This window comes from Symsagittifera roscoffensis, chromosome 4 (genome assembly GCF_963678635.1).
Source record: "Symsagittifera roscoffensis chromosome 4, txSymRosc1.1, whole genome shotgun sequence".
In the NCBI taxonomy this organism is placed as follows: domain Eukaryota; kingdom Metazoa; phylum Xenacoelomorpha; order Acoela; family Convolutidae; genus Symsagittifera; species Symsagittifera roscoffensis.
This window is the reverse complement of record NC_087065.1, coordinates 5154770-5178227: the sequence shown is the minus strand read 5'-3', so window position 1 is coordinate 5178227 and position 23458 is coordinate 5154770. Positions and strand designations below refer to the sequence as shown.

At 32.0% G+C, this 23458-nt stretch overlaps 1 protein-coding gene across 7 annotated transcripts in view; it reads left to right on the top strand.

Moving 5' to 3' along the window:
• The window catches only part of LOC134843780 (metabotropic glutamate receptor-like protein R), a 140084-nt gene that overhangs the window by 108942 nt on the left and 7684 nt on the right, over nt 1–23458 (top strand). For 6 of the 7 annotated variants that reach the window (XM_063860054.1, XM_063860056.1, XM_063860055.1 and 3 more), the window contains one exon: nt 3756–4558. In XM_063860054.1, coding sequence (XP_063716124.1) covers nt 3756–4558 — 803 coding nt within the window. Of the gene's footprint in view, nt 1–2298; nt 2436–3755; nt 4559–23458 lie in introns of those variants that run through there. The other variant, XM_063860058.1, reaches the window with a different exon arrangement.

Below are 23458 nucleotides of genomic sequence, written 5' to 3'. Positions count from 1 at the left end.
ATATTTTGGACCTAATTTCCATCAAAAAAGTCTGGAGGATAATGATGCCTTGAGCTCAAAAGAAAGAAAATGTTTTACCTGAGATCATTCGGCTTTTGAAATCAAGCAAAAACAATTGACAAAACATCGAAATTGACAAAAAAAATTTACGAGAAATTAAAACCAAAAAATTTTTTCTTCACACTTTTTCAAAATTGGGTGAAAAAGTGAAATGATTCAAGCCTTAAATCAATATATTATTCTACTTTTAAACTTTTCCTCTAAATAGGAGAAATTTTCGTTACTTTTGCGGTACTTTTGCGGCTTTTGAAATCAAGCAAAAACAATTGACAAAACATCGAAACTGACATAAAAAAATTTACGAGAAATTAAAACCAAAAAGTTTTTTCTTCACACTTTTTCAAAATTGGGTGAAAAAGTGAAATGATTCAAGCCTTAAATCAACGAAAATGATTCAAGCCTAAAACCAAACGTAGCAAAAATGCGTCCTAATTTTTTGGAAACTCAATAGGGTTCATATCAAAGCTTACTTCTCGTTTTTTTCCGTCTTTCGAGCTAATGTCAAAAGAAAACTCCTGGGGATCTATTTAACGTTTGCGTATAAGTTACTAACTAAATCTTTATAAGTGTTTTCATATATATAATTATGAAAATAGTATGATAAGCAAAATCGAATCTGCAGAAAAAGTTTTTTTAGTCGCTAAATAAGTCTTACGAACAAAAAAAACTTTTGCATTTTTTTTTTGCATGTAAAATTTTCCGAACAATTTAGTACACGCAAAATTTATACATAAAATAATGAAGGGTCACATTGAAGGTTCATTGTGATCGCAGAATTTGTAATTTTCAGTTGAAGATGATAAGATACAACCTAAGCCTAACCGAAAAACAGCCACGATTTTTCAACGTCCGAGTTTTTTGAAACAGAGGGCTCGCAGCCAAATAAAAAAGTAGATATTGTTTGTTGTATTTTTGAGTAAAACTCTGTTTTTATCTGATTTGTCATCTAGTAATACGTAGTGATATCTACGATTCAATGCCGTTTAACCTGTTGGTTTTTTCATTTGAGAAAGTTTCTGGATTTTGAAATTCTGGGCAAATTACAAATAAAAAGCGAAACACAAAATCGTTGCAAGAACAAAATGGTTGTCATAAAGTTTGATAGTATAGAAATTTGCTTATGATACAGCTCCATTGTATGAAAAAAGAGCTCTTTATGTGATTTTCATACAAAGTTTTCATTCAATTGATTTGTATGAAATGGTATGATAATCATTTTTTAATAGGATGGAATTGTATGACAAGCATTTTTTCAACCTGCGCTAGCTTAAAATATCAGAACTCAAAAAATAAAAAGTGTCAAAATAAAAACTGTTATATACTATTAACTTATATTAAGCTTAGTTTATCTCATAATTTACAATTTTGGGCGACGATCAGTGGTGGGTGCACTCTATTAAAAAAATTGCTGGCTAATTGCCTGGTTGTTTAATTGTCAATTCTCAGACGTCAGAAATCAATTTTAATTTTAATAGAATATTTGTGCCGCATTTTTTTTTGAATAATGGAGCGTGCAAAATTATACAATTTGATTAGTTTATGACTTTTTTTTTTAAATCTTTTAGGCTAATCGTGCTTTACGCTAGTCAAGCAGTCACTCTCCAGTGTTTATCAGCGCTTAGGCAGCGGGAGAACTAGTCAAGCTAAGAATCATTCCAAAGTGAATTTAGACAAACCAATTTTTCCAAATAGTTTAGCAAATGATGTTAAAAATATCATTCTACTCAAGAATTTGCGCGCGTGTGGAGTTTTTCACAAAAAAATTATATTGTAAAGTTTTTGAAAATTTATTAAAACTTTATACAAAAAATCCTTACTATACGATAAAGGGCGTTTGGAAGATTCACCTTGATACGCGCAGTCCTTTTTTTGATAAAAAATGAAGTAATCATTGTTATCTGATCTTTTGTTATCTCCTTTAATCAATATTTGCTCGTTGATTTTAATTTTGAAACTAAACCAATTGATTCAAGCTGCAAAGAAAAAACGTGCCAATTGATACAACCTTGATGTTAAAGAGAGGTTTAAGAAAAAACGATTCCTTGTTCTTAAAAAAAACAAAGAGGAACGGCTGCTTTTCCGTTCCAATGTTATTTTTTCATACCACTCTAAAAAGAAAAACTGAAAATCTAGAAAAAACACACTAACGCCACAAATCAAAAGATTTTATAAGTCGTAGAAAAAATAACTGGAACCAAAACTGCATATCTTTTTCCTTTGAATTTATTACCAGTCATCTTTCTGTGCCAATCGTTGCATCAGAAAAACAAATTATTTTAATCTTTTTATGCGAGTTGTCTTTTCATAAGTGTCGTGGCTTTTTGCTTCAAACTGTTTCACGCCAAATCGTTTAATCAGCCGTCACAAAATTATTGGTGAGTTTCATTTTAATTCAACAAAAAACCAACAAAAGTATCTAGTTGCTAGGGAATAAGGAGGAAGCTTGAAAAATATCATCGTCTTAAAATAATAAAAGGAAAAGCTTGAAAAAGTTAAATTATATTTGACTTTTCAATTCATTTCGATAGACATTGACAAATAGTTCAAAAATTACTCCACCCAAGATATCAAAAGCGTCTTCAGGAACTTTCAGATTTTCATTTGTGTTTTTTTCCTACTTTATTTAAGCGTGGGAGAAATCGAGAATTAAACAGCTTCTTTTTTGTAGACATGCTTAAGATAAATTGCGTGCAATCGATTTTTTCACGGGGCGATAAGAGAAAGGTAATAAAAAGCAAGAAAAACATTGAAAATCAGACAAAACATAATTCAATCATTTTCGCTTTTCACCACATTTTATACAATTTGAACAATTCATTTCGAATAATTCACGGAAGAAGCTTTAATGCGATATCCCTTTCCAACTCATACGAGTTTGTTTTGAAAGCTAGATTTTGTCCAAGAAAACAAAAACGCACCCAAATTTCATGAGATTACAGTGATGCTAGTTGAATTGTAAAACCGATTCTAACACGCAATAAGTCTGTTTTCGAATTCAACTAACAAAGCCAAGGCTCCTAATAATCTCAAAAAAATTTGCTGCGTTTGTTTTTTTTTTGACAAAATCAAATTTTCTAACTAACCTATTGAACGCCTGAACCTAACCGGCTTAAAATTCGAAGGTTTATTATTGTTTTTTTTTCTCCCTGAAATTTGAAATTTCCATGATAGGTTTTTTTTTTAAAATAAAACGATTTTTTCCTTCTTCCGTTAGCGTGTTGAATAAGTAAACCGCCAAACTGGTTCTGTATAAAGAATAACACCCTATGCAGATAGCAGGCTACCTTGATTCAATAATTTTTAAATCCAGTTTTCACTTCGCCCGACCGAACTGTTATCTATTTTTATCCGGAGGGCAAAAGTAACAACCCCCCCCCCTCCCTCCCTGTGAAGCAAAGGAGATTAATTTATAAAATGATGGAGCTTCGCAATTAAATCTGATAAAAAGAAATCTCGACAAAATATTTTTTTAATTTTGTTTCCCTGTAAATTAATTTGTGATTCTGCGTTGTTATCGCCGAAAAACTTATTGAATTTTTCTTCAAAGAAGTTAATTTTTATTATTTTTTTCATTTTTATGGCTGATTTGTGGCAGCTAATTTGAGAATGGTCATTTTTGAATTAAATGATTTCCTTTCATTTGTGTTGAAACGGTTGCCGTTTTACCCAAAAATCACCCTTCCAATTTGTTTCAGGGCGCCGTTATTTCCCCACATTGGGACTTGGAAATAAACAATTTCCCTCATTTTTCCCGATGGATGAACGAATCAAAAGCCCGCAGTAGCAATTCCCATTCTATTCTTTATTTCCCAACTGAAAGTTCCGCCCAAGCAGAAAACAATTTTGGCCAGTTTTCCCATTTTACAGTCCCGCAAATGGCGCTGGAAACCATAAATGTCAGTTCCACCAACGATTCTTTCGACCAAAGTCAGACCCCGCCGGGACCCGAACCGTGGACCTGGTTCAAATTCCTCATCGAAATTATCTGTTTCACTTGCGGACTAATCGGAATTCTTGGAAACTCTTTAGTGGTTACAGTCTACTTTCGGAAAACGCGACGAAAGGCGACTGAGATTCTAATTTTGTGTCTCAGTTGCCTAGACTTAGTTTACTGTATCTGCAATAATGTGATTCAAGTTCTGATCATAATGATGGGGTTCTATCCCCCGTCGGTTCTTGTGCAAGACATTATCGAGTTCATTTTGAATTTCCTTTTTACTTCGTTACCTTACATGTCTTGGCTTATGATTCTAAACATAACTTGTAATCGCTACATTGCAGTTTGTCACCCTTTCAAATATTCTCAAATATACACTCTGAATTTCGCCAAAAATGCAGTGCTGGCCATTCTTCTGTTCTCTGTGGTAATAGCAGTTCCCTTCTTCTTCAAAGCCTGGATGTCCAGTGGCCAAATTGAAATTCTCCTCCAGGCATACCAGGGCATGCGTGCATTTCTAGTGGCTGTAGTCTGTTCATCGATGCTCATCATGTACTCCAGGTAAGTTACCAGCGAAACAATTGTAGACACACTTAAAAGTTGACATATCCTGCGTCACTTTATTGCTAAAAAAAGATTGAGCAAAACTAGAAATCATCAAAAAAAATTATCAAAAAATTAGTTTCAGATACTGCAATATTATATAGACTTGGTTCACAGTCTGACCGCTTACGTTTTATTTTCGTCTTACTTTAGAAAACAAAAATTGTGAGCAATATTTAAAAATTGATGAAAAATTATCATAGAAATTTACTATTCATTTTTGGCTGACGGATTCTTAAATTTTTGTAATATATACAAAATTTGAGGGGGAAGCGCTCGCCGAAAAAATGCAATTTTTAGGTCAAAGTTTTCCAAAATGCCCTTTTTTGGCCTGTTAAATTTTTTCAAAATCTGGCCAGCGGCGGAGAAATTTTGGTCAAAATCGGGTCTTTATAATGATTTGTGAAAGCTCGAAAACTAAAATTGGTCGGCCTAAAAAAAGATCGATAAGACTTTGAAAATGTTTTGAAACCCACTCTTGAGAAAATCTTTGATCCGCCCCTGGTTTCTACCTAAAAGTTTCTAGCTCCTAGAAAAAAATTTAAGTAAGCCATGAAATTTTGAGTTTGTATTATCTTCCATGATTTTGAAACGGTTCCCATTTTACCCAAATTTCAAGCTTCCAATTTTTTTCAATGGTTTGACGTAGTTTCAGTTAACGTATATATTTATCAGAAACGACAATGATTTAAGCAAGAAATAAGTGGTTCCGCTTTTATTTGACCAAAAAAATTACAATCCGTCTGTATATTTTACAATCAGGCCGAAAAAACTCTGAAAACCGGAAATGTAAATATGAACTGAAACTTCAGCTTCCAGTTTTGCATGTGTCGGAAATATTTTCCCACGCGTCATTGACTAGAAGCAAACATCTGATCGGATACGTTTCAAATATTGTTATTATGAGCCCAGTTTGACCTCCAAACACGAAAAATAATGGTTATACAGTTTCAAATGTGAAGTTTTGAAAAAATGATAGTCAAACAATTTCATGCCATGAAATTTTATGGCTCTTTTTTTCCAAAAGAAAAACTTTTTCTTCTACAACAATCAAAATTTTAAGAGTTACCCGCACTCAGTAAAAAGAGAAAATAATCGATTATTATAATTATTTTTGTACTTTTATCAAAATTAAAATCAATTATAAGCGCCAAATTTAGATGTTTAAACAATTTATTATCCTTATAAAGACAATATTTTTCGTGACATTATAAAAAATTATAATCAAATATAATTGATTATAATTTTTCCGAAAATTTCTATTAAACTCTTGCAATCTCTTATAATCTATAATAATAATATCTTATGACCTCTATTAATCTTTCATACTCAATTATAGTTTTTTATAACTGATTATGATTTTTTCTGTCAAAAAACTTAAAAAATGAGATGTTCGGTCACTCTTTGGTTTATCTGAACACAAAGTTTTACCACGAAACAAAATTTTCATAGAGATCCCTTCATATTAGTTGAAAGAACCCCGCGGTAGGTGAAATATAACTCTTTTATGTATTAATCATGAAACTAAAGCAGTGTGCTGATATTTTGGTGGTCATAAAAACTCTGAATGTGCATTATAAAACAATTATAATTAATAAGAAATTGAAAAAAAGCGTTTTAAATTTGAATTGATTTGAAAACCGTTAAAACAATTGTCCATTTTTTAATAAACCAACGTGTACGAAAAGCATAAAACATAAGCAAGTTCAGGTAGAAGGGCGATAACAAAATGGGCAAACTAAAAAGATTATAAATAATTCTAATCGATTTTAATGGATTTTTCTGCGAAACAAATAAATTAGAAATTCTGTTTATAATAATCGAATATAATCGATAATAAGGTATTATAATTGATTATAGTTGATTTCAAAGAAGGAGATTATAATCAATTATTAATTGACTAAAATGAATTTTTTCTGAATTTTGGAAAGACTGGTACTAAAATCATATTATAATCTATTATTAACGCTTGAAACTCGATGCGGGTAAGTACAAGTACGCAACTGATACGCGAAACGTTTTTAAAACTAAATTTTGAGACTAGAAACTTTTTTTTTGTTGAAACCACTAGTCGTAAGTTTTATACTATAAAATTTTTATGAAAAGCCTTTTCTTGAACATCCAAAATTGGGGAAAAAAGCATTTTAATTATGCAATAAAAAGTAATTTCCGAAAAAAAAATTGTATGAAAGCTGTAATATTTTGTCTATAACGTAGTCCAGATACAGTGTTTTCATATTTTTTGCAAAAAGGAAACAACCTTCAGAGAATGGGCTTTGTTTGACCCAATAAACCGATAGTTTGTCACAAAACAGGCATCAATTCACAAAAGTTCAAATGTGGTAAAACGTAGTTTTCTTTTCGTGTCAAAAAAATAATTGCTTCTTAATTTGAAGAAAAAATGCTATTCAAACACTTCTATATAAGAAAAGATTTATCATAAGCTGTATACAATGAAACAATGCTAGTTGTAGCGTGTGAAACGTAGCGTGTGAAATTTTTTAGACGTAACAAGTGCTTGTTCCACAATTGTGCAAATATTTGACAAGGCATTTTTTGTCGACCCGGGAGCTCAATTTTTTGCAAACATCATGGTTCTTGAAAATTGTTACTTTAGTCAATGAAACAACTGTTATAAAAAAGACAATATATGTTTCGTTATATCAACGCGGCAGCGTCGAGTTTATTCGGCTAAGAAGTCGTTCTAAATTAATTTGAGGTAAGCTATTGAGTCTCATTAACGCGCAAAGAGACGCAAACAAGTTTTTGTCCAATAAATAGAGTGTTGTTCTAAAGAATTATCCAAAAATAAAAATTTTAAAAATAAAAATCTAACATTTTCCATAATTTTCAAATTGCTATCTTTAAGATTATCAAAAAAAGAGATATTAGACTTTGAATAATCATAATAAATTGTTTCAAAACGATAGCTATTTACAGAGTTATTTATGAAAGTTTTCAAATAAAAATTGGAATCGTTTGGGAGAACACCAAGAAGAGCTGTCGGAAGTTTCAGGGGTTTTATTTTTAAAATCATGCACAATTTGATGTGCTCTGGTATCCCGCGGCATTTATAATGAAGCACTTGAATGATAAATTAGTTAGATCTCGGTTGTTTTTAAACTGTCCAATTTATTTTCAAAAGTTACGCGTCATAAGAAGTTCTCTATTTTTCATCTAAGCATGCACCCAAAATAGAACTTGGCTGAGGAGTTACTCAAGTGATTTTATCGCGTCATTTTAGGAATATTTTAGAGTGTTGAATAACGAATTCAGTTCTCACTCACAATTATTGCGTCAATTTTTCTCCTTCTGTTTTTTACATAATATGTGTGCATTTTTTTTCTTTCGCAAGTGCATGGGTTCGGCCGACTTCTAAACGCTTTTTAAGCCCTTTTAAAGCCAAAAGGGGGCGAGTTACGCTACCGATCAGGAACGGAGTTAGGGGCAGGGGATGCGCTGCGGACCCCCCCCCCCCCCTCAGGGATTTGACCCCCTCACCAACCAAAGGGCCCAATTTTAGTATTATTTTATGACATCCAATTTATCCAAAATGAACTAATTTTGCAGTGGAGCGCGCGCCGAAAAAACGAATTTTTTCATCAAAATTTCCAAAAAATTCTCCCAAACTTGATCTGCAAGCTACACAATTTTGGGGTGTTCTAATATTTGTTGTGCCCGATGCATCAAATTTTTTTTTTCTATTTACTAAGAACTTCCAATTTGTTATAAAGATGATTATTGAGTCCCTATTCTGCGTCATGGAATATTTGAAATGCTTGAAAAGTTTTTGTACCAAAAACTACTACAGAAATACTACTTGGAAAAACTTGATGAGTAACTAATAGTTTTCTAGCAGGAACTTTTTCTTCAAGGAGAAGCTCTGGGATGAAGGAATGCCTATGGTAGAAAAAACTGTGCTCAAAATTGGACGGAGAACGCAAATTTTTTCATGCTTTTTTGTTTCAAGACTCGTCCAAGATTTATATTCTTCATTTTACAAGATCCTTGCAAGCGTTGCTTTCCATTTGCAAAAATCAAGCAGGTTTTTGCATGCTAATGCATAAGTAGTTATAAAAGTTTCCCTAAAGCGAAGGAAAAAAATAACTAAAAGTTGCACCGATGCATTAAAAACCAAACTTTCTAAAGGTATGATCGTTTTTCGAAAAGTTTTCAAAATAATCAGGCTTCAGTCACAGTTTGATAAAAAATATTTTCGATACTAACCATGTTTTTACCGCTAATTAGTCATTGTTTATAAACAATTATTGGCGCAAAAAGAATGTAAAAGCTTGCAAATTGAAATATGCGAGTGAATTCCATGAAATATAAACCAGTGAAATATCTGCATCGTTAAAAGTTGCGAATCGTGCAAAAATCTTGCAAAGTCTTTTGCAAGTTTTATTTTTTGAAATGAGGAAGCAAATCTAATAAAAATCCTGTGAGATTCTGGCAAGGTTTATATTCCGATTATGAATCTTGCGCACATTCGAGATTGAGGTAATATGTTGCGCCAGGCTCTTTTTTGCGACTCAAGGCCGTTTTTTTTGTCTAGAACTTTCAAATTACGCTATTAATGCAGCCATTTCTAAAACTGTACTAAAAGCGTAACGTGAGTTGCTTAAAAATTGCGAATCACCTCACACCTAGTCAAGGCGCGAGTCTTGGTCAGGGTTTTTGGCTGTTTGCTCTTTGCAGGCTTTCCTTTACCTCCTCACAATTGCATCTTTTAATGATAAAAGTTTTTTAAAGTTCCCACCTGGATTTGGTCCATTGTTGTGCTGCGTTTCCATCACACATGCATCTAACTGTGCCAAGCGTGCTATAAAAGTTCGAACACAAATCAAACTTTTACATAGCGAGCCACACGAACGAAAGACAATAGATTTGTAGATTATGAGTCCTGCGGGGACGCGAAACAGCCTGATGTATTAGTGCCAATTCAATCATTTGGAACATATCACAGTCCACTTTATTTTTGAAATTTCAATAAGTTCAAATCGATCAAAATAAGAAAAAGTTTAAAAAATCAACTCTCGTACCTGGGACTCGAACTGACTCCTCTGTAATATTGGGCAATTGATTTGTCTTTTCACTAATAGTTACTAGATAATTCTCAGTTGATGGCAACGAAGACAAGGGAACAGATATATCATGAAAGGATATAAAATTAAATAAACACTAAAGGGGACAAAAATGAAAAAGATTCAAATTCTGTAACCCAAACGGAGCAGCCTTTAAATTATTCCTAATCGAAACAACAGATGAAATGAGTGATACCAATGAAAAGGGAAGGTGTTTACTTTTTTTAATTTGAGAGATATTAATGTTTAATTTCGGAACTTTTTTCTCTCACGGCTGGAGACTCATACTTATCTTCTTGGTTTGGGAGTTCGCGACAGATACACTAGACCACTGACGTTTATGATTACAAAAAAACTTGAAATTTTTACTTCTATTTGATAGGTAAACTGAGAAAATAAATGAAAATTTTTTGTTTCCGGTCGGGATTTGAAATTTTTTAAAGAATTTTACACTTTTAAATTTGCGTATTCTGAGTATTCCCTAGCTTGGGAAGCAAGTCACAAGGGAGAAAACACGAGGAAAAATTAGCGGTAACTTAACGAGAAGATTTTATACCCTCCATTGTCATTAACTTTAGAAATCGTAGTGGCTCGTTAAAAGCAGATGAAACTCGCGCGCTTGCGCGCACTCGAACGAAAAGGTGGCGGGAAACTCCGACCACCCAAACTTGTCCCAAATTGAATAGGGCGAATAAATTAGTCATTTATCAAAGCTTACTACTTTCCTATTTGGTGTAATGAGAAGGAAAACGAGTTCACAATAAAAAGCAGTAAAAATAAAATTTGTTATACAAAAATTTTTTGAAATCAGCTAAAGATTGATTAAGAAAATAAGGTTTTTGCCCTGTCTTTAGTTTAAAAAATATCAAAAGTTGCGGAATCCCCTTTTCCCCTTACAATTTGCAGATTCCACTTTTAGTTGTGGGTTCCACGACAACTTAAGTTTACCAAACACATTTAGACTTATTTGTTTCTGAATTTCATTAACTGTTAGGTATTCCGCAAATTTTGTTGCAGATTCCGCAAATTTTGTTGCGGACTCCACAATTTTTGTTGCGGACTCCACAAAGTTGCTTGTTTTTGAAGCTATTTTGAAAAATACAGTGTCTAAGCTATTTGTCCGTGAAACCCAAAACAGCAAAGAAGATCAAAGAAAAATGGTAATTTTGCAGACTCCACAACAATTGCGTTTTTTTGGCCTGTTGCGGAGCCCGCTTACAATTCACAAAAAGAACAGTTTGGCCTCGTAATGCGGTTGTTTTTTTTCTCTGGATAACTTTCAATTTTTAACCACTCGATGTTGCAGAATTTTCGTTTTTTTCTGAAAGCTATTGATATTTTGAGCTTGAAAAATTATACATTTTTTTGACAAACTTTTTTGTAAAAATAAAGGGAGAATTTCAATTTGGGAGAATTAAGGTGAAGGTTATTTGGTTTTTTTACAAGGCAAGCGTCAATCATTCCTTCAATCATTCAAAATCAGATCAATCATTCAAAATTGAAATGAGGCGAATAAATTGCCACAAAATTATTTTGGAATGGGACAAAAAAATATTAAATTTTTTTCCGATTAAACGATTTTTGTAAAACCAAAAAAGTTTTGATCGACTTTGAGGTGCGCTATTGCAACATTCAAGGCTTCTCTCTGATAAAGTAGTCCTGTATCAACTTTCAAAGAGGCTTTATTTTTGCTGGGTGATTAGCCTTTTGTCATTGGACGCTAAATTGAGTGCAATCGATCCTGAGTGTTCAGTTTGAGCAGCTTTTCAGCTGATTGAAATTATTGCAAAACTTGCAAAGTACAGATGAAATGTATTAATTGAATCCAACTTCTGAGCCGTTTTGTTCTTGCCTTAAGCTCCTCCCCTGGGACTGAAAGCGCTGTAACATAACAGTTGACCCCAATTAGTAAGGTATGTTACACTAATTGTTCTGGGGCTGAAAATGGCTGAAAAACTGCTGAAAAAATAAAGTCGCTAACATTTAATCTTAACACTTAGCCGACTAATGCCCGCTAGCCTTGCTGTGTAATTTGTAACACAATGGCGATCGTCTGCTATCTTCGTACCACTTTAAGGTACAAAATAACCGTAGAATGCTTCTGACATTATGAAATAAATCTTCTTTTCTAATTTGGGTTCGGATTTTTCGCCACAAATTGCGACAATTTAGTTCAACTTAAAAGAACTCGCTCAGGTGGCTCCCTTCGATCTATTATTGATTTCACCAAGAAAAGGGAAAGATTTTTTCTTTAATTTTGGGCGAAAGTGAAACGATTTTTGTGTCTTTGTTGCAAGAGTTTATTTTCTCATATCCGGCAATTAAGCGCTATTCGATTTCTAGCTCGCTTAATTTAAAGTTTTCTCTTTTTCTAGCTTTTTTTCTCTTTTTTCTAATTGAGCGCCTTGAAAAACAGTCATTCGTGTAAACTTTAGCTTGTGTCAATGTCAAAAATGCATTTACCAAATCTAAAATATTTTCAACTAATTCTTTTCTTATTTAAAAATTAACTGCAATATAATCGATGCGCTAGTCGCTAGTTGATTATTTATATTCATTCAAAATAGTGATTTTTGCCTTCCCTTCAGTTAGTTAAAATAGTTAAAAACTGTGAGACATGAAAGTATAGACTGCAATCCCCCCTCCCCTAGACAAAGAGTCAAGTGCCAGATTAACGTCCGGTGTAATCAGTCTTAATCTGACTAAATTATCAGGTGCATTAGTGTGTTGGAGTCTAAGAGAAGATGCTGGTCACGCTCACTTTGAGTGGAAGACAAAGAAGCTAAATAAATCGATTTCTTTCCGGCGACTAGACAAAATTAAAGGCTCAAATACAGGAGTGAATCAAAGTTTCTTCGGTGATCAAATTTCTTATAACCAAAATATACTCGATAGATATTTGAAAGGAGCTCCAAACTGCGAGAAAATCAAAAGTTTGATTCTTTTTGTCGTTTTTTAAAATTTCAACTAGGTTTTAATTTTCGACATAGAAGAAATTAAATCCTAGTTTAAAGTTAAATAAAAAAAGACAACACGTATCAAATTTCAGATTTCTTTTCGAAGTTTAGAGAGCCTTTCAAGTTTCTATCGAGTATATTTTGATTATGAAAAAATTGATAGACAAAAGAAAGAGGAGTTTTTAGAGATTTTCAAAAATCTATTGAGCGAAAAGGAAAACAATCCAATATTAGTGTATCCAGGACTACGATATACACACAAAAAACTAAATTTTGCATGCAAAAATTTTTTTTGATAAATGTTTGTTTGAGTAAAAATTCGATTTGCGGTTGAAAGAAAAACACAAAAAATGTTTGGAGCCAATTTCAAAATTACTTTTGGGGCGACAAAATTTTTATTGTCGCCATCAAAATAATGCTAGTCAGACAATTCTAGTCCTTTTTGAATACGATAAACCGAACTTAATGCCAAAACAAGAAAAAAAATCGGAAATTCGATGAGACTATTTTAGCAAAATGTATGAAATTGTATAATTAGTATTTTTTCGAAGACTTAATTTATGGAATTGTATGAATAGCATTTTTGGTCTATGGAGGTCAACCCGAGAATTCAAGCTTTTAGCAATTTTCGGGAAATGGTTTTGTACGATTTGCTGTTTTTCCTTGAAAGGACTTATCTGATTATCAAATTCGCAAAAGACTCCATTCATTTTTATATCGAGCTCGAACCGAGAGTTGATGGTCTTTGTGTCCAGTTTGAAAAAATTAGGTCAGTTTAATCAAGGTAGCCAGATTTTGTAGAAAGTTCTAAGTTTTCCATGAATATCTAAGCACCCCAAAATTAAAATCATTCATGCAGGTTACAAAAGTATTAGTGTTAGAGATGAAAAAATTTTCTTACTCTAAAGATGAAACATGCTCCTTTAGTATTAAAACTTTCATAACGGAATAGTATAATCTTTGATATCAATCATTCTGATTCACATAATATGTTGTGGTACTTGTCCATTTTGTTGTTTGTTTAAAAACATTCACTTATTTCAACAGTTTTATTGCACCGTTGTGAAAGTAACTTAACTATTGAGATTAAAACACGGTGAAATCTTGACAAGATAAATTCAAGGTTGAGAAGAGATCAATCTAGACATAAGTTTACCGCACTTTCACATAGGTTTTCAACTTGACATAAATCTCTTGATAGAAACATTTGCAACGCCTGTCAAACAAGAAACTGAAGTTGTAAGCTAATATGTTAGGTATTTAAACGCGGTCTTCACTTTCTCGCCATGTTCAAGCTTTTCCAACGCAATAATTTTGAATGTTCAACAAAATATTTTTTATTTACGTTCAATCTATATCGTGTATTGCAATATTCTTTTTCAATTTTCCAGTTTGGAATTACTTTTGTTGCAACAATTCAAGTTTGAATTTAGCAACCCAAAACTGGGATGTTTACAGGTTTTCCGCAAGGGTCGCGAAATTGCCTCCAATTGTGAATACCGACAATTTTTTCAAATCACGGGATACCACGATTTTTGTGATTTTCTCAAGAATGTTCCAGTTTGGGTGCTGTGAAGGTAATCAAAGATACATCGAGTCTTGTCTCAAAAACATCTGCTCAAATAGATGTATTTTTTTGATATGAATTTTTTTCAAAAGTTAATTTTCTCCAAACTAAGAATTAGTTTAAGAAAAAAGTATTATAAGTTTAAATTAGTTCAGCTAAATTTATTTGTTGATAGCAGCAAGTGGTATGATTACAGACCAATGGAATGAAAGGGCTGAGCGACCATGAGTTCTTCGATTTTGGCAATGATATCATTAATTAAAGAAAACAAGACTGCTCGTATCAGGGCGAAGCCCTGAATGTTCCGACTGCCTTTTAAGGTTTATGGAGCAGCAGTAATAACATAAAAAAATTAAATGAAATAAAAAAAAATGAAAACTTTTTTTTCTAAAATTTGAAATTTTTTATGAAAATCATCCCCCCACACGCCATATAAAGTACAAAAAGATAGATTTCGTTCCTTGTAACAAATCAATTATGGCAAATAAGCTTCGTTCAACCAATCTGGAACTATTTATAAGAATGATTAAATCTCGGCTAACGCGTTAATAGCGCGAATTATATCGCGCGTTAATTGTCCCAAATTGGTCAAAATGGCCAAAATGGCAATCTTTAAACCCTCATAACTTTACGAAAAACGATCACAGGTGAAATATCTTTTCAAATTTATGCTCTAGACAACAATACCTTTTGAATGATATAAAAAAATTCCGTCAAAAATGGCTAGTTAAAAAGTCGAAATTTGTCTGAAGAAAAAAAAAACCCACCCGAGCACAAATATTCCGTTACTTTCGTATCGAAAGTCGGAACAAAAACAATCGTATGTTGTTTGCAATCTTAAGGTTATGTTTCTTTATTCAAATTAGATTAGGAAGATCTAACACCCAGTAAATTTAGAGTTTCGACCAGTTTATTTTGAAAAACAAGGCATTTATAATGAATTTTTAATAATTAAATTTTTAGAATTCAAAAGCGTTGTTAAATACCTCCGTTTCGGTTGCATTTCTTTCGTTGTTTTCTCATCTGTTTTATTCATAAGCAGTTTTCACATTTAGAAATCAATTTGAAGCACCGGTTCGCATTACGCAATAACAGGAGATTTTTAAGTCGTTTTAAAATGCAAATATGGGCAGACCATTTTCAGTATGTATTTGAATACTGGCTTTTCTATCTCGTCAAGTTTAAGTTTTTCCATTGTGTCAATTTTTAACTTATATCGTAATATTTTTTTCCAATTTTCCAATTTGAATTTTTTTATCACCATAATTGAAACTGTTAAACCAAAACTTGGATGTTTTCAGTTTTTCCCTTGATTGCAAAAAGCGCCTCATTTTGTTTTTACCTTATTTTGTTTATTTTACGAGATACCACAGATTTTGTGATTTTTTCAAACTAACTTAGAATACTTGAGTTCAAAAAATTCACAATTTTTGAAGGAGAAAATCTGTCGTTGGGTGCTGTGAAAAAAAAATGGTTGCGATTCTTGTCTCCAAACACAATTGCTCCAATTGTTGTAGACTTTTACATGGCGTTTTTGAATGAATGTTTCCAAAACTTTCAGAAAACCTATGTTTAAACACGCTCAAAAAGTTTAAATTTCTTTAACTTGTAGTTGAGTGCTGTCAGAGTACTATCAGGGGTTGCCCTTTATTCAAATCTGACTGCTGAAGAAAATTTTAGTTTCCATGGCTTGATTTTTTTTCAAAATTTACAAAAAATCAAAAAAACTTTTAGAAATTTGAATTCTCAAGCTTATAATGGGATGACTTCGGAGTTTTTATGAGATTGCACTTTTTGCTTTAAATTTTTCTGCTCAAAATATCTTAATTTCCTAGATATGCCATTTTTATAAGAAAAAAATTCAGTCTAAAAAATTTAACTGAGTTTCATTTTAACTAAATTTCAACTAAAATTTAATTAAATTTAAGTAAAATTCTCAAAACTATGGTGAAGTGTTGTCAAAAAATTTTCATCAAGTTCATGCGTGGACTACAAATATGAATCTGAGCTTTACGATGCCTTTGTGTTGTGAATTCAGATTATCAACATTAATTGCAGATATGGCTACCATCCTAATAACAAAGCTCAATTTGCATAATTTTTCAAAAAAAGAAGCGTTTTTGATGTTTCAAAACTTTCTTTAAATTAAGATTTTATTTTAGAAAAAGCCTGATATTTAAAAATTTATTACGCTAAATTCTCCTGTTGATGGCAGCAAGTTGTTATTTTTTGGGCCAATGGAAAGAAAGGACTAATTGATCATTAGTTCAGTGATTTTGGCAATGAATTTTTTTAATATAGAAAATGCAGTTGTACGCTGTTGGCCATTTTAAGTTCATGCTTCTGAGTTCAAATTACAAAGATGTGACACCCAGTAGTTTTTGAGTTTCGACCATTTTAATTTAAAAAGAACATCTCACTAAGTTTTATGGTTCAATTTCTGGAAATCAAAAGCGGTGTTTTTTTTAAAAAAAAACATTAAATCAAAATTTATCTTGAAAACTAGATTAATTCTAGAAATCTTCTGATAAGTGAAATTTTCTTAGTTTGAAAAAAATAATTCAAGCTATGATTGAGGAACACCTCTAAAGTTGACCCCGATGTTGTAAAAATCGAACTAGTTTTTTTTTATTGGACAGCGAATCAAAACCAAATTGGGTTCAAGTGTCACTGCAAAGTATTCCCATTGCATTTATTTGAGGCACCGAAAATCGTGGGTAAAACCGGCCCAGCCTACGTCACAATTTTTTCACGTCCCTTGCTGCTGGACGGCAAAATAAAAATTGGTTCATTCTTAGTGACTTATCTCATTTTCTGTCTATCCGCCTGAGTTTTACAACTGTGTATAGGTTTATTTCGGAAGGCATTCACGCAGAAAATTTTATCGCTCAAAATATTTTTCCTGTTTTTGAACTTTCAAAATTTGCTAAAGGTTAGCCGACATTATAAGTTTGACTTGCTTATAAAATATTTTAAGGGGTTACCAAAAAAAGTGTATCATTGTTGAAAAGGTGCATCAGAGATGTTTTATTGGGCGGCAGGGCTCTGTAAATCTTACTCAACGCTAGCATTATTGACAGATGCTAAATCATTGACCAAATGAGCTCAACTATTTTTCAATTATGTTGATTTCTTTTGAACGTGAACCCGACATTGCCTTTCCTAATGGATGCTTTTCTGCCTCCAAACAATATGAGCCATCATGGCCAACCTCGAACCACTCAAATCCCCCGTGGAAAAGAAAACAACTCTTCTCAGACGTGAATAAGACAAGCAACTATTTTAGTCTTATTTATTGTCACTTTGAACCCCGAACATTACTAAACAGACATTCCTAGATCTCAAACCGCAGACCGACGATGCAAAAATAGTGTTAAACGGGATATATGAATGTATGTTTTTTTTCTCGACAATTTTAATGCAAAAATTGAAATTTTTCGCGATATCATTTCTTCTCCATTTCAAAAATTTTTAAAAGCAAAAGTGTTCAAGCTCGATTTATAAGTCTCAAATGCATTAAAATTCCAGCAAAATTTGCTGTTTTGTCGTTTTTGTTTTTTAATTTTTTTCGCGAAGGTGGCAGAATAGGTTGGGAAATTCGAAAACCAATCAAACATGTTTGAAAAACAAACTAAAAAGTTTTTTGTCTTTGTACACTTGATTTGATGCTTTGAAAATTGTTTTTCTGCTCTGTGATATGTCTGCTAAAGAGTATATTTCCCACCAAATTGACTACATCCATTTTTATTCCCTGAGGAAGAGGTTAAAGTAACTTTGGATTTAATATTAAGCGGAGTCGGTTAGAAGTTTGATGGTAAATAAACGAGCCTGAACAAGTATCTGTTCTCTAATACCAACAAGCGAACTCTGATTTTCGTTTGTTGATTTCTGTGATGATCCGGGATGAACAAGTAGTTCTTCAACCGGGTCCGACCTTCGCTTTTTATGTTTGAAATTATTTGCAGACTATTTAGATTTAATTAACGCTAAATTGTCCCATTCCTTATTAGACGCTCTGCAAATAAAAGTTCCTCCTGTAAACACCATGAAATAAATTAGTCGTGGTCTTTTTTGTTAATTTACATAACTTAAAAAAAACTGACAACGGTTTAACGGGCGTATGCAAATCCATATGGTTAAAGTTTTAAACACCCTTCTTTCAAAATTTGACGCTCTCTTGTTAGAAAATTCATGAATTTCAAATTGGATCTTGCGCTTTTTGTTCAAAAATCTCTCCAAGGAGTTCACGAAGAATAATGACGCGTTCTGGGTTTTCTTTTTTGCTTTTTGTGCACCCAAAAGAAACGCTAAAAAAGTGTTTTTTTTCTCAATCTGAAAGCCTTTTAAGGCCTATTTAGATTTTGGAACAACAGCAATTTTTTTGCCAAATTTTTTTTTGCTTATGCCAAAAACTATAATGTCCTAAATGTAATTAAAAATGACTTTTGTAAGATAAATATGCTAAATTAAGGCAATGTGAACAAGTGGACATTTTTAAACAAAACTTTTCATGTAAACAGTAACAAGGTTCAGACATTTTTTTTGTATTTTACGAGAGGGCAAAAAAATGGAAAAGTGTTCACATGTTTTCGCATAACGGATCGTGGGTTTTTTATAGGTTATATTTTGAATTTTTTTTTCTGAAACATTTCAGAGACAAAAAACTAGAATTTTGGTATCAGTGAAAAACGAATATTTTTTCTCGATCTTTTGAAAACATGTTTTTTTTGTTGCAAGAGAACAGCACAAAAAAACATGAATAAGAAAATTTTAGTTTTGAGAACTGATAAAGAGAAAGTATTTTTTTTGTTTAAAAAACTCTAAAAATAGAAAGGATTCAGGACATACTGTGCGACTTGTACAGCAACCAACTACTCTCTTTAGCTGTTAAAGTTTCACTGTTTTGACAAATTTGGATATCTTAGGGAGTGTAATTGAATGGCATATAATCAGCAAGGCTTACAAGATGCGTTTTATCCGTTCCGTCACTCCCGGGGAAAATAATAACAAGTCTTGTCTGGCAAAGAAGCAATTCAAGGAAAAGTTATTTCTGCTTCAGTAAAATTTAATTTGTTCGCTCAGGCGTTTGTTTCTCTGAATCTAATTTTTTGAATGGTACTTAGAGCCGTGTGAAGACGTGAAGTTACACGTGCGTCAAGTGAAATGAGGAAACCTTCAAATGCATTATCACAAGAGAAAACTGAAAAAGTGGAAAAATAAAAAACACTTCTAACTGACGAAGTTCCATGTCAGTAAGTAAAAACCAATAGTTGAATTCAAATTTATGATTTATTCCGCGACTGAATTTTTTTCTGAAAGATAAAATAGAAGTTGAAGTTGCAGGAGCTCTTTTTCAGCCCCCTTGAATTTAGCATCACTTCTGCTTTTAGTAAAGCATGCTATCCCGCATTGGCAAAACTAAGATAACAGTCGATCATAATCAGTTTTTATATAAAGTTTCTCCTAGTAAAAAGTCGATTATGTGTAACCCAATGAGACACTGAAATAAATAAAACAGGGATTTTATACAGTTCAAAAAAAAGATTATTCAGGGTAAAAAAAGGATTCTGAAAATAAACTTAATAAAAATCTCTATACAATCTGTAAGAATAAAAAAAATTCGATTCCAATGCATTTTTTAAAGACCAAAAAAATCTATTATAGTGTCTAAAAAATAGAATTTTTTTGTCTAAATAACTGATTTTTCTACTCGTAGAAACATGCCTATTAAATACTAAAAACCTACGTTGATTTCAAAATTAACGAAAAAAACAAGAAAATCATCAAAGAACAATCAAAATTTGAACACAAAACTATGCAACAAAACTCTAAAATTTATTAATATTAGCAAAATTTTGGGCACGAAAATTTTCAATAAACTCAGTCCCAGTGATTTTTGCAAATTTTGAGTAGAAATTTTAAAAAATCTCAAAAATCTTTCAACTTTGAGACAATTATTAGAAGCTTAAAAAATCCAATGAATATAAAGCCATGCACAACAAAAGATAGCATTGTGACGTAACATGAACTAAAAATTATCAACAAGTTCAATTTTTACTAGTAAACTTTTGAATGATTTTTGATGACTTTTAATTCTAAAGCAATTTAAGTCAATAAATTGTGGCATCGAGATAAGAAAAAAATTGGAAAAAAGGACAATCAATGACTATGAACTAAGAAATGGAAATCATGACAATCAATAACAAAAAAAACATTGGTACAAAACTGAATTTTTGGTAGACAAGTTTCGAAATATCTGATTCTTTCCAGTTGCAAATTCATTTGAGGCAATAAATTGAGACATTAACAAACCAATTGAACATTCAAAACGAAGAGCAATACAATGACCATGACTTAACAAAAATATCACACAGCATTTTATTTTCGCCAGCAAAAAAAAAATAATTTTTAATTTCAAAAGAATTTAAGACAATTAAATGAGCCATTTCCGAAGCAAATTCTAATAAATTTCTTGTTACAAATTCCTTTTATGGCTTCACTTTTGAATAACTGCCAAACTAGCTATTCATCAGTTATTCATCTTTGGAGCAGTTATTCATCAAGAAGTTTTCGACAGATACTCATCAAAAAGTTTTGAAACAATCGACAAACCTTATTGGGACATTCTGTTCTATCGTTGAGAGCTTTCGTTCACTTAATCATAAATATAACGAGCAGAATCAATTGTGGAAACAGATTTTCACACTAACAACTCTAAAAATGTTTTTAATATATCAACCAGTTTTAGCATGAAACTAGATAATAGTGTAGAATCTTGGTAGAAAATTTGCACAGACAAGAAGCATAACTTCGCGCTACTTGCAATACAACACAAGCAGAAATAACTAAGTCGAGAAAAAATCGTAGGACAGATCAAATGGTTATGTCTGCACATTTTTCTTTGCATTTTTCATGAAGACAGAAACTCGAAAAAGATGTCAACACAAATAGAATACGAAAATAGCGTGAAAAAATGGTGGGCATAGAAAGCATTAAAATGCGCTGCCAAAAACAAACAAAAAAAATTTAATAAACAAACTAAAGCTACCATAATCATCATAAGCCAGTCCCAATTTGTCATCAAACAATTCCTTTTAAGAAAAACTAGTCTAATATGATGTGAATTTGAATTAGCATCGTGACAAAGGTTTATTATTAGAACTTTGAGCAGACCCTCTTTATAGCCGACTTTGAAGAAAATACTTTAAGCGAAAAAATTGCTACTCGTTAAAGGAAGTTTAAGCTTCCACTATCAAAAATTACAGCTACACTTACTTAAAAAAAGTTTTAAGGTTGTTTAATCGTGACGGAAAAAATCTGAATTTTAGTTAGAAACAATTCGAAGTTGGCAAATTTATATTTTCAACTTATAAATGACAATTTTCCAATAAAACGGGAGTAGTTTAAAATCATACATGCTCAGAAAAGTTCTCTTGACGACTGGGCAAAAGTACAGATTAATAATGATTAAAATAGTTTAAATTTTGTTACAGAAAAAAAATTAATTGCTTACATATTGAAAACAGGATCACAGGCTCTCTAAATCTCAAATACTATAGTGCAAAGGCAACCGAGCTACCTCTAGACCAATATTGAGAAGGATTTTGCAAGACGTTAAGCTTCAGTAATAAAGCCAGTTCAATGTCTTACCGATTCAAAAAAAAATTTTGCGGGAGAAAAAGTCTAGCTCCTGATTACAAGACACTTGTTCTCAGAGAAGTAATAAAAATGATCAACATAAATGACCATAGCCTGCTAAGGCTGCTATAATAGTTTCTCAATTTATGTTTGGTGAAATTTTTCCTAGATCTCAGACACTCAAAAGCATGGTATTTACAGCCATGGCTAAGAAAACATAATTGAATTGTTCCAATCCTATAATTTGTCTAAGTACAACAACGTGTGGTAGTAAGAGCGACTCTTTTGTTTTTGAGTTACAGCATCATCCAAGCAAATTCCATGGTTACCAGTAATTGAGCTAGTAGCAACTCCTGGAGAGAAACAAACAACAAAACACTACTTTGAACTCAAACTAATTATATGCCAATATAGTAAACTGAGCAGAAAAATTACCAGAACAGAATAATTATGCTTTCTGCGCAGCAAGCTTCATCGGTTTAAAAGGGAGTAATTGCCCAACTACAATTTGAAGCATGGGCTCTTTTCCAACCCCCATCTTTAAATTTCATTTTTGAAAAGCTAATTTGCAATTGTCATAATGCAAAAAAAACTAGACAATGTGAAAAAACTAAAAAATGGGAACAGGTTTCTGCTTTATACTTTTCATCGGAAATTTACGCGTTTAGCCATAATAGTACGTAAATTAACTTCGAAAACTTGTAATGAAAAAGTAAAACGGGGGGTTAAAAAACCAAAGCATGTTAAACTACTAAGAACTTATCGCTCTGTGAACTTCAGCAATCTTCAATTCATGATAATTTTTGATAAAGAAGATCAAATCTAAGAAAAGTGGATTAAAATTTAAGTTTTTTATTCCTCTGGAAAATTACAGCTGCGCGCCACTTGTGATAAAACACAAATAATATATAGTACGCTAACTAACAAAACACTAGACAATAGCCGCAGAAAAAATTTCAAATTTTTATATACTCATTTAATTTTGTCTTAAATAAAATTCCTTTTAAGAACAATAAGCCAGAAAGGTAAATGAAAATCTATTAAAAGCAGAAAGAAGCAGTAAGAAAGCTGAAAGTATATGAGCTGACACACATTGAGCCGCAAAAAATATTTGTTAGGCCTTCAAAATGTCATCAACCAATTTGCCCAGGCTAAAAATTACTTATTTGATAGAAAAAATTTACTTGATAGAAACTTGTAAATTTATTGATGTCGATGATTGTTAAATGTTTTTGAGCAAAGAACAAATAATTGGGTAATTCTACCGCACTACTTTTAAGAGCCAATCAAATTAAGTTAAATGAATTTTCAATTATTTTCTGGGATTTCTGAAACTCATTTGATTGTTCCTCAAACGAATTGTCAGAAAAGGCTAAAATTGGGCTTCTTTTGATTTGTTTTCTGAAATAACTCCGAAAACCCAAAATCATTTCTTGTGGAGTTATTTCAGATAATTGACGATTTTCAACTTGGCTTCTCGATTGCACCTCATTAACAGCCGAACCCAACCGACTGATTTTATTCAGAAAAAGTGTATCCTACACATTTTGAATGAAATAATTTCGAAAACCCAAAATCATTTCTTGTGAAATTATTTCATTCAAAATGTGTA